Genomic DNA, 14,143 nt, shown 5'->3' with positions numbered 1-14,143 from the left:
TAGACTCTTATTATTTAAATTGCCACTGAAGGAACCAATCAGAGAGCGACTCTCTCTCTCTCTCTCTCTCTCTCTCTCTCTCTCTCTCTCTCTCTCTCGCTGCGTACTCTTCAACGTCGTCTTTGCGCAGCAGTTACGCAGTTGCGCAGTCAAGACAGAAAGTATCCTGCTTGCTAAACTCTTTTCCATGCGCCATTCGTTTATTAATGTGCCAGGTTATTTCGCATCTATTCTAAACAAAAAGGAACGTTGAATTATTTTCGGCTTGACGTAAGTGAAATGATTCCATCCTTAGCTATAGCTTGAGAGCAGCTAATGAATGGTGTTAGCCTAATATCTTGTCTAGAAACATAAACTAGAAATGGTAAATACAGGCATGTTACACAAGCGAGTCCAGTTTCATTAATTAGTGTTTCTAACCCACAGTTTGTATTTAAATAAATCAAAATGATTTGTAGTTTATATTTTCTGTTGGAAAACCCTCTTAAACCAGCTGGTTTGAAAGCGGTGTTGCCAAACTGTCAAACGTTACTGTTGTTTCCTGAAGAACACTTTTTTTTTTTTCAATCCATTATCATGCTATGTGCTAAAATGACAGGGAAGTAGACTTCGACACTTATTCTAAACCAGCAAGCTACGATGTGTTTTCTCAGCATGGTTTCTGCAAATCAGAAAATGGTAGTTTCAGGTGTTTGAAAAAATGGCAAATGAAAGTCTTTTTTAGAAAACACAATTTAACCTCTACAGTTGCATGTGCTTTACAAGACGCTTTATATTATCAAAAACTAAATAAAAATATTAAACAAAACATTCTCCAATTAAATATTACATATAAAATGTGTAAAAAAACTATATAAACCATAGTCCTTTCTTAACTATTGCAACACATTTTTAAATACTAAAACAGTTGTTAAAATATTAAAAATGTAATAATAAAAAAAAAATCTGTATTTTTCCATTTTTACAAGATGCTTTAACTATGATATCTACAAAAAAATTGATAAATCAAATTATCATACTATTTTTTTTTATAAAAAAAAAAAAAAAAAAAGTATATATATATATATATATATATATATATATATATATATATATATATATATATATATATATATATAAAATAGGCAGTTACAGTTGCATGTGCTTTACCAGGCTGTGTATTTCCAGGTTATGGCATTGCGGGCATGTGGATTTGTTATTTTTCGGCGTTTGGTCCAGAAGTCTCCCCCTGATAATATAGAGTTCCTTCTGCTGCAGACGTCCTACGGGGAACATCACTGGACACCACCCAAAGGTGCATCTCCAAGCTTATGATGCTTTTCCTATGTTCCACTTATTTAACTCTGAATTTCATTTTGAACAACTTATTGTTATATGCCAATTTGAAAGAATATTATTGCTTATTTTCAACATAATGCTTATTTCTACTCACAAAACAAATACTTTTGTAAAGCGTTTATAAACTAAATGTAATAAATAAATAAAAAAAATCACAACCACAACTGCCACAAATAGTGGAAATATGACCTATTATCAGGAGCAAATCAGTTGAAGACATATGGCTATCTTAAATTTCTTAGTATTGCTACTGAAATAATAACATTATCTTTCCTCCTTAAGGTCATGTTGACCCTGGAGAGGACGACTTTACCACCGCCATGAGAGAGACACAGGAAGAAGCAGGTTTAGGTAAAGATCACCTGCGTATGGTCGACGGCTTCCTGCAGAGGTTGCACTATCAGGTCCGAGGAAAGGACAAAGAGGTGCTCTATTGGTTGGCTGAGCTGCGTGACCCAAACACACAGGTCGTTCTCTCAGATGAACACCAGGATTACCGCTGGGCCAAACTAGAGGAAGCCTGCAAACTGGCAAAATACCAGGACTTACAGGACACACTTACAGCAGCACAGCGGTATCTAGAAACACAGGGCAAACAGTAACATTTACACTTGGTTTTGACAAGTTAAATGCTTGCTCTCATCTTTATAAAATTGTTTTAGGTTGTCAAATTAATTATAGAGGACCTGATGTGCTTTATGAAATTTGACTGTGAGAATAGACATTTGACTTCAAATCCTTTTTGCATCTTTACTTGCTAAGCTGAATTTAATGTGAATTCGTAAAAGGTTGCTTTCAAGAAGTTAAAAATATTAAGACAAATGCACAATCTTTAAATCTCCACCAACAAGTAAAACAAAGCTGCCATTCATTCCCAAGAATGTTTCGGGTTAGCTGTAATGATCTGTAACATACTGTTAATTTCCATTGAAAAATCATGTTCGGAAGCCCCACAATAAAAAAAAGAAAAACACACCGACTAAATACTTGAAATTGATGGACTACAAGGCTTGTAAGTGGATTATGACACCATTAACATATACAACTCATTTTTTTCTATACACACACATTATCTAATCTCATTGTCACTTTTTCACAAGTTAGTCCACATACTGTATAGTTTTTCAATGTTACAATATAGGGTCCATCAAAAATAGTCTATATAATTAGATGCAAGTTGTTTTGCTATGAATCCTGTATCATTCAGATTGTCCTAAATTATTAACTGTAATGAAACCAGTAATGAGAAACACAGTTTAAGAATCAATGATTGTTTTAGTATTACTTGTATTCTATTATAGGTTTTATTCATATTTCAAACAAGCTTTTATTTTTATATTTTTCTTGTGAATTTCAGTTAAAGCGCTTTGAAATGTATTTTTTATTTCAGTTAGTAATATTAGTATTTACACTTCAGTTTAAAAATGTCAAAAATATAGTTTCAATTTGTCATTTCATGTTTACATTTTATTTTAGCTCTTAAGATGTTTACATTTTATTTTAGTTTGAGGTTTTGTTTTTTAGTAGTTTTAGTCAATGATATCAACACTTCCATGAACCAAAAGCACCTCAAAATGTCTTGTCTAATGGTTTAATTGCATTAACTCCTCTACATACACACAAACAAAAATGAATTGTATCGTGATCATACAAGCACAGTCTTAAAATGATCATACTGGACCCCCCATCCCCCCAAACTCAAATTCTTATGTTTAGAATAGAAACAGGTATCGATTTAGAATCATTCTTTACTGTTCTCCATTCTTCCTTATGTGAATATTTAGAATGGTATTCCCTTTAACAACATTACAAGATAAAGAAAATGCATCGAACTTAGAGCAAATAATGACTTCGGTTGTTTTGATCTGACTTAGGACCACAAATCCTGCCAAAAAATGGCATATGAAAAGCAAAAAATCATTAGTGAAACATTAAAAACACACTCATGACACAAATAATAAAATCCTTCAAGACAAATCCACTGTCGATTAACGTCACAACACTTTTTGAAATGAACTTGGTTGTTTTACTGTGCACAGGGGTGCATTACACCGAGAGTCTCTTGCTGAACATGTAATCGAATCGTCCCTGTTGAGCCCTTTCGGCCCGTAGTCCAAAAGTTTAAGTGAGCGATTGAGCCGGGAACGATTGTTCTAGATAGTTCAGTGAGTTCATGATGCTCGGGAGAGTACGAGAGCACTGTTTCCTCATGATCCTTACATCCACACTCCCTTCTGGAGGGGTTTTGTAGAACCAGGAATCAGCATCCGTGTCCTTGGCTGGTTTGTGGGAATAAAGGTGTACCTGAGACCCCATGTGCATAAACGTCTACGCTTCCACCCCCCTTAATGAGACCTTAGGGATTCGCGTCCCTCATCGGATGATTGACACATCATATAAAACACATTAAAACACACAAGCATGCTCTTGAAAGCTACGGCCCAAGACAGCACCGTTGCCAATGCAAAAAAGCTTAAGACCGGGGATGAGAGGGCTCACACTGATGAGTGAAATGTTCTCAGCAGTCAATGATCTCAAAAACCCTGTACTTAAAAAAAAAAAGAAGAAAAAAAAAACTCCCAAGATTTTCAGTCAAAATCGGTGAGAAACGGAAATGGTTTGGTACAGCTGCTTGGACACTCATTCGTGATCACTTACCAAGAGTATGTGTACATTTAAAAGCATAACAGTATAATTACCTTCAGCCAAAATTGGTGGATGGAATATTAGTGGGACATCATCATAGTGACATAAACAGTCTCATCATAGTTTCTGGGTCAGCGAAATGAAGGTGTGCTGGAAGTAGTTTTAATGCTAGTGTTGCTGAGCACTTGAAAGCACCTTCATGTGCCATATAATCTGACACTGTGATTTAATGGCTCAAAAAGCTCAGGTGATTTGGGGATATGAGCTGCGCATAAGAGGATGTAGTTGTGAAGGTGACCCTGCTGATGTGGATGGCTGGTCAAAATGACGAAATTACATTTTATGAGAAGGAAACAGTCCATTTTTTCTCTGTTTTCCCACCCTTAAATACTTCTAAGTGGGATATTAAGTACATATAGTGGAAACGGTGAAGCCCTATACTGTAAAGAAGCTTGGAAATGAACAAAACATTCCTTTGATGGTGATTTTAACTAGCTCATGGGTGGGTTGAAGGACTAGTTGGATCATAAATTGAAGTTTTATTTATTTACTCACCCTCATATCATTGAAAATCTGCGTGGCTGTCTTGATTCAAACTGGCATAATGCATTCGGTTATGAAACACAAGAATCAATGGCTTGGAGCATACATGAGAGCTTTAGTGATCCTTAAGGAAGGAAGAACTTAGATTTTGGCCTTCATCCTCTTCCAAAGCCATTGTCTATTGCAATTTGGACTGGTTTTCGCAATTTATTTATTTTTTTTCTGAAATCTAAGTTTACATCTCACAGTCATTCTTTTGTTTCCACATATAATAAATAATAAAAAAAGGCAACTGCAACTTCTTATCTCACAATTTTTTTTTTTATTCTTGCAATTTAGCCTTCGCGAAGACCCACCCTCCTTAGTTAATGTTGCAATGTCTGACAAGCCATGCCGCTCTGACACTACACATCATGTTCTCACGCAGTGAAAAATGCATCGCAGAGAAAAGAGGAAACTGACAACACGCCGACAGACAAGACTGAGCAGGTTATTTCTGGTATGAAAAAGGTCTTGGCTTTCAAAATTGGTCTTTCATTAAGAAATTCAATCAATACTATTTTGTGGCTCTTTACTGTGTCTTAGTTTATCTACTCTCTTGTCTGATTTGTTTGTCGGACATGCTGGCAGATTCAGCGTTATGAACTGTCAGATCGCCTGTCAATCAAGCTCTTTGCAAAGGGCCAAATACCAATTAAAATCTTATAACTTAGACTTTTGTGCTCAGAATTACAAGTTTATATCTCCCAATCCTGACTTTTCTCTCTGATCTGTGAGTTTTTAATCTTGAAAATGAGATTTCTGTTCACATCTCGCAATTCTGACTTTTTTCTTTTTTTTTTTCTATTCTGTACTGCTTTTGTCAACTAAATGGTAGGGGAAGTAGGTGAATTTGGACACTGGCATTGTTTGGTTTTTATCTTTTGGAAAAATCAGCTAAAAAATCTCAAAACAGCTTCTTTAGCAACATAAGGGTGAGTAAACACAACAGATTTGTATTTTCTGAGGGAACTAGCCTTAAAAAAAGGGTTGCAATTAACAACACATTTTGAAATGCATGTTTAAGGTGGCCTGACAAGCTCTGATTATCCAAAAGCCCTGAGGTTAAGAGGCAGGAGAAGGTGGGATGTGAAACATTACTAACAATGACTGGTTTTGTGAACCCATAGTGAACTTTACTTATGAACGGGGAGGTGCTGAAAAGGACAGAGTTCTAAAGTAATGAGTTTTTTGGAACAGAGTGAAAAATGAAAGCTTTAAGCACAGGAAAAGAGAATATGAAATATGAGGCTGTCAGGGTAAAGAATAGTGAGAGGGCAAAGGTCAGTGTCACGGAAACGGTGGAAGGAGGTCAAGATTCCTCGTTGCCAGAGTCGTCTTCATCGCCAAAACAGTCCCCTGCCATTCCGCAGCCAATCCCACTGGCCTCCGCCTCGTCTTCGTCATCCTCCTCCTCCTCTATGTCGTCGTCATATAGATCGTCATAGAGCAGGTCAGAGCTACTATCGTGGGAAGGCACTTTGGTCTGGATGCAGTACTCAGCTAGTGTCGTTGGTACTTTAACTCCATCTCGCTCTGCATCTGCCTTAGTGGACATCACCTGCTTCCTGTGCACAATCGAAGACAGAGTCAGCAAACCAATTAAGGCTTTTTGTGTATATATGTACACAGGTGCATCTCAAATAATTAGAATATTGTGAAAAAGTTTTTTGTCATTTATTTTAAAAAGTAAACTTTCAAATATCATTACATGTAAAGTAAAATAGATGACAAGTTTTTTTGTTTTCATTTTGATTTAAAGCTGCAGTAGGTAACTTTTGTAAAAATATATTTTTTATTTATTTGTTAAACCTGTCATTATGTCCTGACAGTAAAATATGAGACAGATAATCTGTGAAAAAAATCAAGCTCCTCTGGCTCCTCCCAGTGGTCCTTTTGCCATTTGCAGAAATACATCGCTCCCGTTTAGAAACAACCAATCAGAGCTGCGGTCTGTAACTTTGTTTGTGTTCAAAATGTAGAAAAATGTATATAATAAGCGAGTACACCATGAATCCATTTTCCAAACTGTGTTTTTGGCTTGTCCTGAATCACTAGGGTGCACCTATAATAAGTGTTTATATGCGGACTATTTTAGATTGCTTCGGGGTACCGCGGCGGAGTAACCCAGTACCTTTGTGATTCTTCATAGACATAAACAGAGAGAAGTAGTTCTGGCTACGATGTTCTTCCGCAAGACGCAAGCAGTTCTGTTTATTAACTGCTAGAGTGTCAAAAGTTACCGACTGCAGCTTTAAGAAAGTAAAAAATCCAGTATCTTAAAATATTAGAATATTTTACTGAAAAAAAAAAAGGATTTGCAAAACAGAAAAGTTCAAGTTCTTCAAATTATGTTCATATATGCACTCAATACTTGGTTGGGGGTTCTTAAGCACAAATTACAGCATCAGTCTTCCTCCAGACTCCAGACCTTAATTTCCAAATGAAATGCAAAATTTACTTATTCTGAAAACAGGACTTTGGACCACTGATCAATAGTCCAGTTCTTTTTCTGCTTAGCCAAGGTAAGATGCTTCTGACGTTGTTTCTGTTTCAGAAATGGCTTTGTAGCCCTTTTCCTGAAGATGTCTGACCATGGTGACTCTTGGTGCACTGACTCCAGCTTCAGTCCACTCCTTGTGAAACTCTCCCAAGTGTTTGAATCAGCTTTGCTTGACAGTATTCTCAAGCTAACGGCCATCCCTGTTGCTTGTGCACCTTTTCCTACCCATTTTTTTCCTTCCAGTCAACTTTGCATTTAATATGCTTTGATACAGCACTTGGGGAACAGCCAGCCCTTTCAGTAATGACCTTCTGTGACTTACCCTCTCTGTAGAGGGTGTCAATGATTGTCTTCTGGACCACTGCCAAGTCAACAGTCTTCCCCATTATTGTAGTTTCAAAAAACAAAAGATACCAAGAATTTATTCTGTAGGGATGATCATTTAATGAAACTCAAAAAAAAAAAAAAAAAACATTTGAAATGTTTTACTTTACATGTAATGAATCTAGAATATAAGAATGTTTTTGAAATGTTACATAAAATGATCTGTTTCATGATAATCAAATTTTCTTAGATGCACCTGTATATGCATACTACTTTATATTTTCCAAAAATAAATGAAAACTTTTTTCAGCAAGGATGCATTCATTTGATCAAAATTTACATTGAAATCATTTTAAATTTTAACTAAATGTTCTATTTCAAATGAATTATTTTTCAAACAAGTCTTGAAAAAAATTTGTATTACTGATTCCACAAAAATATTAAGCAGCGTTAATGTTTTCAACATTATAATAAGAGATATTTTGTATGCATCAAATATTAAAATGGTGTCTAAAGAGGCTTATGACACTAAAAAATGAAGTAATGGCTGCTGAAAAGTTATTGTAATATATTTCTCAATGTTAAATATTCATTAACACAATATTTCTCAGTATTAATGTTTTTACTGTATTTTGGTCAAATAAACATAGCCTTGGTGAACATAAGATACTTTTCTGTAAGAAAAGAATGTCAATAAGGGAAAAGTTCAACATTTTTCACTAATGTTTACTTGCCCAAGGGAAATAAAGACACTCGGAGCAGTATGTCCTGAACTTCAGTGTGATGGTGCAATGGGAGTTTGTTGGCCAAAAATCAGGCCTAAGTCAATGTTTAACCTAGATCTCAGCCAACTTTAGGGGTATAATTCAATTTTGACTATTCCTGAAGTATATATAAGTTGTACACAATGCTTGGGTGCTGCTGCTGTTACTAAGGTGTTCTGAGTGGTTCTTGAAACATTGCTATACAGTTGCTACAGTTGTGAGTTTTGTGTTAGCACTTTGCTGGATCTCTGCAAAACAATTAAGGCTTCACAGCTTCTTTTAACAGTTGCAAATGTTACAGCTACATGTATAAATATATTTCACATATTTTCAGAAAGAAGAAACAAAATTTTGGATTGTTTATTGTGGATGCTTACTAGTTACTATTAGAAAAACAGACATGGCCTAGTTTCTTAGGATTTTCTGATATCTAGATATGGCTTAGCTCCCTTACTTCAATGTAAGAATACTGAACTTATTCACATCTGTTTTATCAACCAAGAGGCGAAAATAATTAGGTTGAGAATTATTCATGTCCGTAGCACAAACAGTGCAGGACAGATTAGTTAGCAAGCATCATTAATAATATGTTAAGCATTTATTATATGCATCTGTACTTTATGTGCTTTATATGTTGTGAGGTGAAGCAAATAAAATATTAAAAGTTCTTCTAAGTATTAAAGTGTCAGAGAGCAGGAGAAAAAGTTTCAGACTGGCCTTTAAACTGAATGTAATTTGATATAAAAAGCAGAGAATGTGTTTTCATGGAAGTCATTTAAATGATGAAGTGGTCGTACCTTATAATCTCTGCGTATTCCTTGTCCTTGCCTTTGCTGTCCCTCCACTTACGAAACATGACCGATGCATCCACGTTTGCAGGAGAAAAGGTGTTGGGTTCATTCAGCAGTGAGATCACGCTCAGCAGGATTGTTCTACAGACAAACACACACGTTACTGCCGTTCAATGGGGACTTTAAAATGTATGACATTTTTTAAAAAGAATTCTCTAACGCTGACAAGGCTGCACTTATTTGATCAAAAATACAGTAATATTGTGAAATATAATTTACAATTTAAAATAAGAGTTTTCTGTTTTATACATTTAAAAATTTAATTTATTCCTGTAATGCAACGCTGAATTTTCAGCATCACTACTCTAGTCCTCAGTGTCACATTATCCTTCAGAAATCACTCTAATATACTGATAAACACTTTGCGGATTAACATTTTACTGGAAACAGTTATAAAAAAAATGGATTCTTTTTTAATTAACAGACCATTTAAAAGAACAGCCCTTTAGCCTATTTGAGTGAAATTCTGTGTATTTCCACCAGAATACCTGACATTCTGGGTGGGGTTCCATCGCTCTGAGGGCAGCTCTCCGCTCTGAGGGTCATCCACAGGAGGATGGAGGATGGAAATACACACGTCGCCATTCTAGGGTAGAGAAAAGTACATTAAGCAACAATGGCAGCATTGTTATGATTACTAATGTAAGTTTTAAGCTGATGTAATCCATTTGGCGGCGCGGTAAACATGCATTAAACAGGCATACACAAGCATTTTCACCTCATAGATGTTTGGATGCCACATCTTTGTGAGGAATCGGAAGGTCGGTGGAGAGTAGGGGTAGTCAATAGGAAATTTTATATGGGCCTGGGGAAAGAGACAGAGTGAAACACTAAGCATTAATAGCTCACATGAGAGCCATATTAAATCAGTCCCAAAATGGAAAGGACACAGACTAAAAAGGTTCATCTATACATAATCCTCATGAATCTCAAAATCATGTACTCTTCATCAGGTTTCTGATGTGGTGCCAAAAGCGTGCTTGAGACAACAGTGCAATTCAGCTAAACAGTGCAGCGCTGTGTTAAATGCTGCACCCTCTTCAGTGCAGTGCTGATAGTACTATATTGTGCTGAATGTTGTGATTGTGGTTATTATAACAATAGTGATTTTGAAAGTGATTGTGGCTTTGAGTTTAGTTATAACAACTGCAATGGTTGTGAGAGCAGTTAGTTATAGGTTATGTGGCTATGGCATGAGTACAGTTTTAAAGGAATAGCTCAGCCGAAAATGAACATTTGGTTAATAATAACTAACTTTCATGTTGTTAGAATCCCATATGAAATGAATCTTAAAAAAAAAAGATAAGATTTAAAAGAATGATTTGTCCATTTAGAAATTGCCCACAGACCAAATAGAGCTATGGTGAATAATGGTGGTCATTTAAATTTCAGTCTTTTCCTCTCAAGGTTATGACTCATAGAACTTGGAATGTAATGCACAAGTCATAAAAAGTAATTTTATGATACTTTTGCTGCATCTGTTTTGAAACTTGAAACCTCCAGAGAGAAACCTCTAGTCACATTCTTCCCTCCTTTTGTGTTCCACATGATATAAAGAAGTCCTACAGGTATGGAATGACATGAGGGTGAGTATTTTTGCTTTAAACATGAATGCAGTGCTACTCTAATTCCTTATCTTCTTTGCGAGTGGAAATCCTGCTACTCGCCACTGCTGTTGACTGCTGATTATGTGTCAGAATACATGAACTGGCAGCGTGACTGTGACAGCGTGAATGAAGATAGGAGTCTCAGTCAAAGCATTTTGTGTTAGAAAGCTAAAACCGGATTTCATCTAACTTTCTCCATTTGTGATCATTAGAAATAAATGGGTACAAATGACACAGTTCTTTGAAGCTCTAAAAACTTGCAATATATATATATATATATATATATATACACACATTACATTTTACATATAACAAACTATAAATGCTTTTCAGCAAAGATACAATATATATTTCAATGTAATTTCTTACTGAAGCCTGATAACTGCAAATTTTAAATACTTTGTCTGATGGGTGGAACCCAAGTCTGTGTTTACAAAGATACCATAATCTTCCTCAAAACATGCCGTATATGTGCGTCAAAATATTGAATTTACTGTTTGCACCAAAATGTAACCCTTCTCCAAACGCACCTAATAAATGACTCTTATATTTAAGGAATAGTTCACCCAAATTAGAATTTACTCACCCTCAGAACATTCAAGATGTAGATGTAGAGGAAGCAGTATTGTAGAGAGAGGACTTGTTAGCCAGAGGCAATTGTTTGAAGTTAAAAAAAAGCCTTAATGGTGGATTGTTTCTTATAACAAGCATGCAACTTTTCACTTCACAAGATGTGAGTTTATGAAGTGTAGTCATGTGGATTATTGTATTTTTTACCAGCTGTTTGAACTCTTGATGGCACCAATTCACTGCAGATGATCGATTGCTGAGCAAGTGATGGTAAATTTCTCTAAATCTGTTCCCATGAAGAAAGAAACTCATCTACATATTGGATAACCTGGGGGTGACTAAATTGTTGTAAATCATTTTTGGGTGAATTATTAAGCTGGGACAGAAGAATGAATTTTAACATAACAAAAATTGCATCTTTTATAAATGAATCAGCCATACTAAATTGCTACCTTAAATTAATAAATAAAACTTCACCAAAAGACTGTGACCTGTGTCATATGATGATACAATAATATACCTATGAAGGAATGCTGAGGATTTTTTTGTTGTTGTTGGTAAATTTGAGGACTGCGTCACTGAAAGTACTGACTATTGCAGTTGATTCACCACTGAGAATACGACTACAGGGAATACGGTTAAAACGCACTGTCCTTCTGTTTTTAGCTCTCATATCGAGATGTCATTAATATCTGTCAGGGCTAAAAATAGAGATCTAGAGTATAAGAAACACATCACCCAGGGAAAGAAAAACGTGAGAGTGCAAAACATGGGAGAACAAGTATGCAAGGTACACTTCAGAATGAAATATTATCATGCAGACTTGAATTGCTTTGTCTGACTCACAACAGCCTAGTCGATTGGTAAGCATTCAAGAACATTTAAATCCACACAAGGCTTACCTTAAAGTAGCCCCCTTCATAAAGTGTGTTAGGAGGGCCAAAGATGGCCACCTCCCAGTTGTAGAGGTCCGACTCCTCCACCAGAGTGATGCGGAAACCTTCCACTGGCTCCTCCTGCAGGGATTTCAGCTCCAGCATCAGAGCCTTCTGAGAGCTCGGCATCTGCTGGTGTGCCATGACAGTCCTGATCCTTTAGCCTTACTGTGGATTCAATATATCAATATATCAATATATATATATATATATCAATTTCAATATCAATTTTTTTTGACAATCCCATTGACAAAAACAATTTCCTTTTTTGTAGTTGTTCTAAATATATTGCTCTTGTACTCATTATTAATGCAAATTAGTATTGCATTTGGTCTTAATGCTAAAAAGCTCAAAATTATTTAAAATATTACCTCTCTCTCTCTCTCTCTCTCTCTCTCTCTCTCTCTCTCTATATATATATATATATATATATAAATAAATAATATGCTATTTGGCCACTGAGAGTTAAAGGAAATTGCAAAATGAAAGAAAAAAAAAACATTAAAAATGCTGTACAAACGTTTGATTAGGTTTGTATGCAAAAGTATTTTGACGAATAAAAAACATGTTTATACATAGATTCATACCTGAGCTGCTCCCCAGGAAATGTGATGTTCGGGTGCCTTAAAGATCCAGCTTCATGTAAATATCAACACGTTTCTGATATTTATTTATTCCTTGGGGCCCTGAAGAGACGGTTAACCTTATTTTTCCTTTGTTATTTCTCGAATCCTGTTGCTTTTTCTGTTAGGCGTGAAGTTTTCCAATCTTATAGGAGATGTTAAGCCGAATAAATCTATTCATCACCCTTCTAATCAATATTTAAAAAAAATAATAATAAGCCGTTTGTTCTGTATTTGCTGCTGGCCGCAATGGAGGTGAAGGCGATGGATTGGTTGGGAGTTGTCCTCGTGTACTGCCCTAACATCTAAAAAAAAGTCTACAGCATGCAAATAGATCTCTAATTTCGCTTTATAAGATGCAGAATATTTTTGTCAAACCCTGCGGCTCGCTGTCATCACGCCGTTTCGTTGCGCGTCTTCGGCCGCACAGCTGATCAGCTGCTTGTTTACATTTGTTCTGCTGAGCCTATAACGCACCTTCAAAACCCCCCGTTTGCGCAAAGAATTACACTGCCAGCTCTGCTTTATCCGTCCAGACCGACTCGACAGCGAATTAACTAAAGGGTATGGGTGTTATGGAAGTGGGCTATGGAGATTAATGGGAGCGCAGGAGAGATATAAGAACGCAATCGACAGGTGATGATTTCTTTCGCCGTTTCTCAATCGCTTCTATTGATGCTTCCGGTTATCATAGTGCGTGCCTGTACACGTCTGTACGCCAGTGCGTCATGACGCAGGACACTCGACTGTAAATACTTACCATACTGTACACACCACTATATGTGTTATTACATAGGTAGTACATATTACATACAGAAAAATATAATATTACAATTATTTTAAAATCCACTATATAAGAGAATATTTCAGTAAGCAAAAACGTAATTTAAAATACACGTAATAAGATTATATCCTCAACAAAAAACGAACGGGAAAAATAGTAGCTAAATACTCATTAAAATGCAAAATGAAGATAATAAACAATAATAAAAAGATGAAAAAGAAAGCAGAAATAAAATTATTTTCACTAAAGAAAAACTCTCCTATGTTTGGCCTGTAAAACCTTATATTCTTTTATGTCAAAATCAGCTGTTTTGCATAATGCGTATGTCTATATATATTTACATTTAGTCTTTTAGCAGACGCTTTTATCCAAAGCCACATACAAATGAGGCGAATGGAAGCAATCAAAAATAACAAAAGATCATTAATATTCAAGTGCTATAACAAGTCTCAGTTAGTCTAACGCAGTACACGTAGCAAGGATTTTTTTAAAATATTTATATAATAAAAAGAAAAAAGAAAACAAATAGAAAAGAATAAAGAAAGCTAGGGCTTATTTAAAGAAAAAAAGCTGTTAGAAAACAAAACAGAGTGCAAGTCTTAAAGGAAAGAAAACC

The 14,143-nt window shown here is 35.6% G+C and overlaps 2 protein-coding genes across 2 annotated transcripts; one reads left to right on the top strand and one right to left on the bottom strand.

Annotated features, from left to right (window-relative positions):
• Positions 1-43: 43 nt before the first annotated feature.
• nudt2 (nudix (nucleoside diphosphate linked moiety X)-type motif 2) lies at positions 44-2,313 on the top strand. The gene is made up of 3 exons (XM_052588953.1): positions 44-270; positions 1,168-1,294; positions 1,621-2,313. Exons 2-3 carry the CDS (start codon positions 1,171-1,173, stop codon positions 1,938-1,940), a joined length of 444 nt encoding a protein of 147 aa, XP_052444913.1. The 5' UTR covers positions 44-270; positions 1,168-1,170; the 3' UTR covers positions 1,941-2,313.
• A 602-nt stretch (positions 2,314-2,915) lies between these two features.
• ube2r2 (ubiquitin-conjugating enzyme E2R 2) lies at positions 2,916-13,437 on the bottom strand. Its single transcript, XM_052588952.1, has 6 exons — positions 12,708-13,437; positions 12,088-12,288; positions 9,727-9,813; positions 9,497-9,594; positions 8,955-9,089; positions 2,916-6,134 (listed from the first exon to the last, which is right to left on the bottom strand). The coding sequence occupies exons 2-6, from the start codon at positions 12,262-12,264 to the stop codon at positions 5,879-5,881; spliced, it is 753 nt and encodes a 250-aa protein (XP_052444912.1). The 5' UTR covers positions 12,265-12,288; positions 12,708-13,437; the 3' UTR covers positions 2,916-5,878.
• Between the last annotated feature and the right edge of the window lie 706 nt (positions 13,438-14,143).

The sequence above is a fragment of the Carassius gibelio genome, chromosome B21 (genome assembly GCF_023724105.1).
Source record: "Carassius gibelio isolate Cgi1373 ecotype wild population from Czech Republic chromosome B21, carGib1.2-hapl.c, whole genome shotgun sequence".
In the NCBI taxonomy this organism is placed as follows: domain Eukaryota; kingdom Metazoa; phylum Chordata; class Actinopteri; order Cypriniformes; family Cyprinidae; genus Carassius; species Carassius gibelio.
This window is presented reverse-complemented; position numbering and strand designations above follow the sequence as displayed.

Bases quoted from the DNA above. Each gene is read 5' to 3' on its own strand.
- nudt2 (XM_052588953.1), top strand. From the start codon at position 1,171: ATGGCATTGCGGGCATGTGGATTTGTTATTTTTCGGCGTTTGGTCCAG. The intron at 1,295-1,620 runs GTGCATCTCCAA...TTCCTCCTTAAG, and splicing joins TCACTGGACACCACCCAAAG to GTCATGTTGACCCTGGAGAG.
- ube2r2 (XM_052588952.1), bottom strand. From the start codon at position 12,264: ATGGCACACCAGCAGATGCCGAGCTCTCAGAAGGCTCTGATGCTGGAG. The intron at 9,595-9,726 runs GTGAAAATGCTT...TCTCTACCCTAG, and splicing joins GGCATCCAAACATCTATGAG to AATGGCGACGTGTGTATTTC. The intron at 6,135-8,954 runs GTACGACCACTT...GATTGTGCACAG, and splicing joins GAATACGCAGAGATTATAAG to GAAGCAGGTGATGTCCACTA.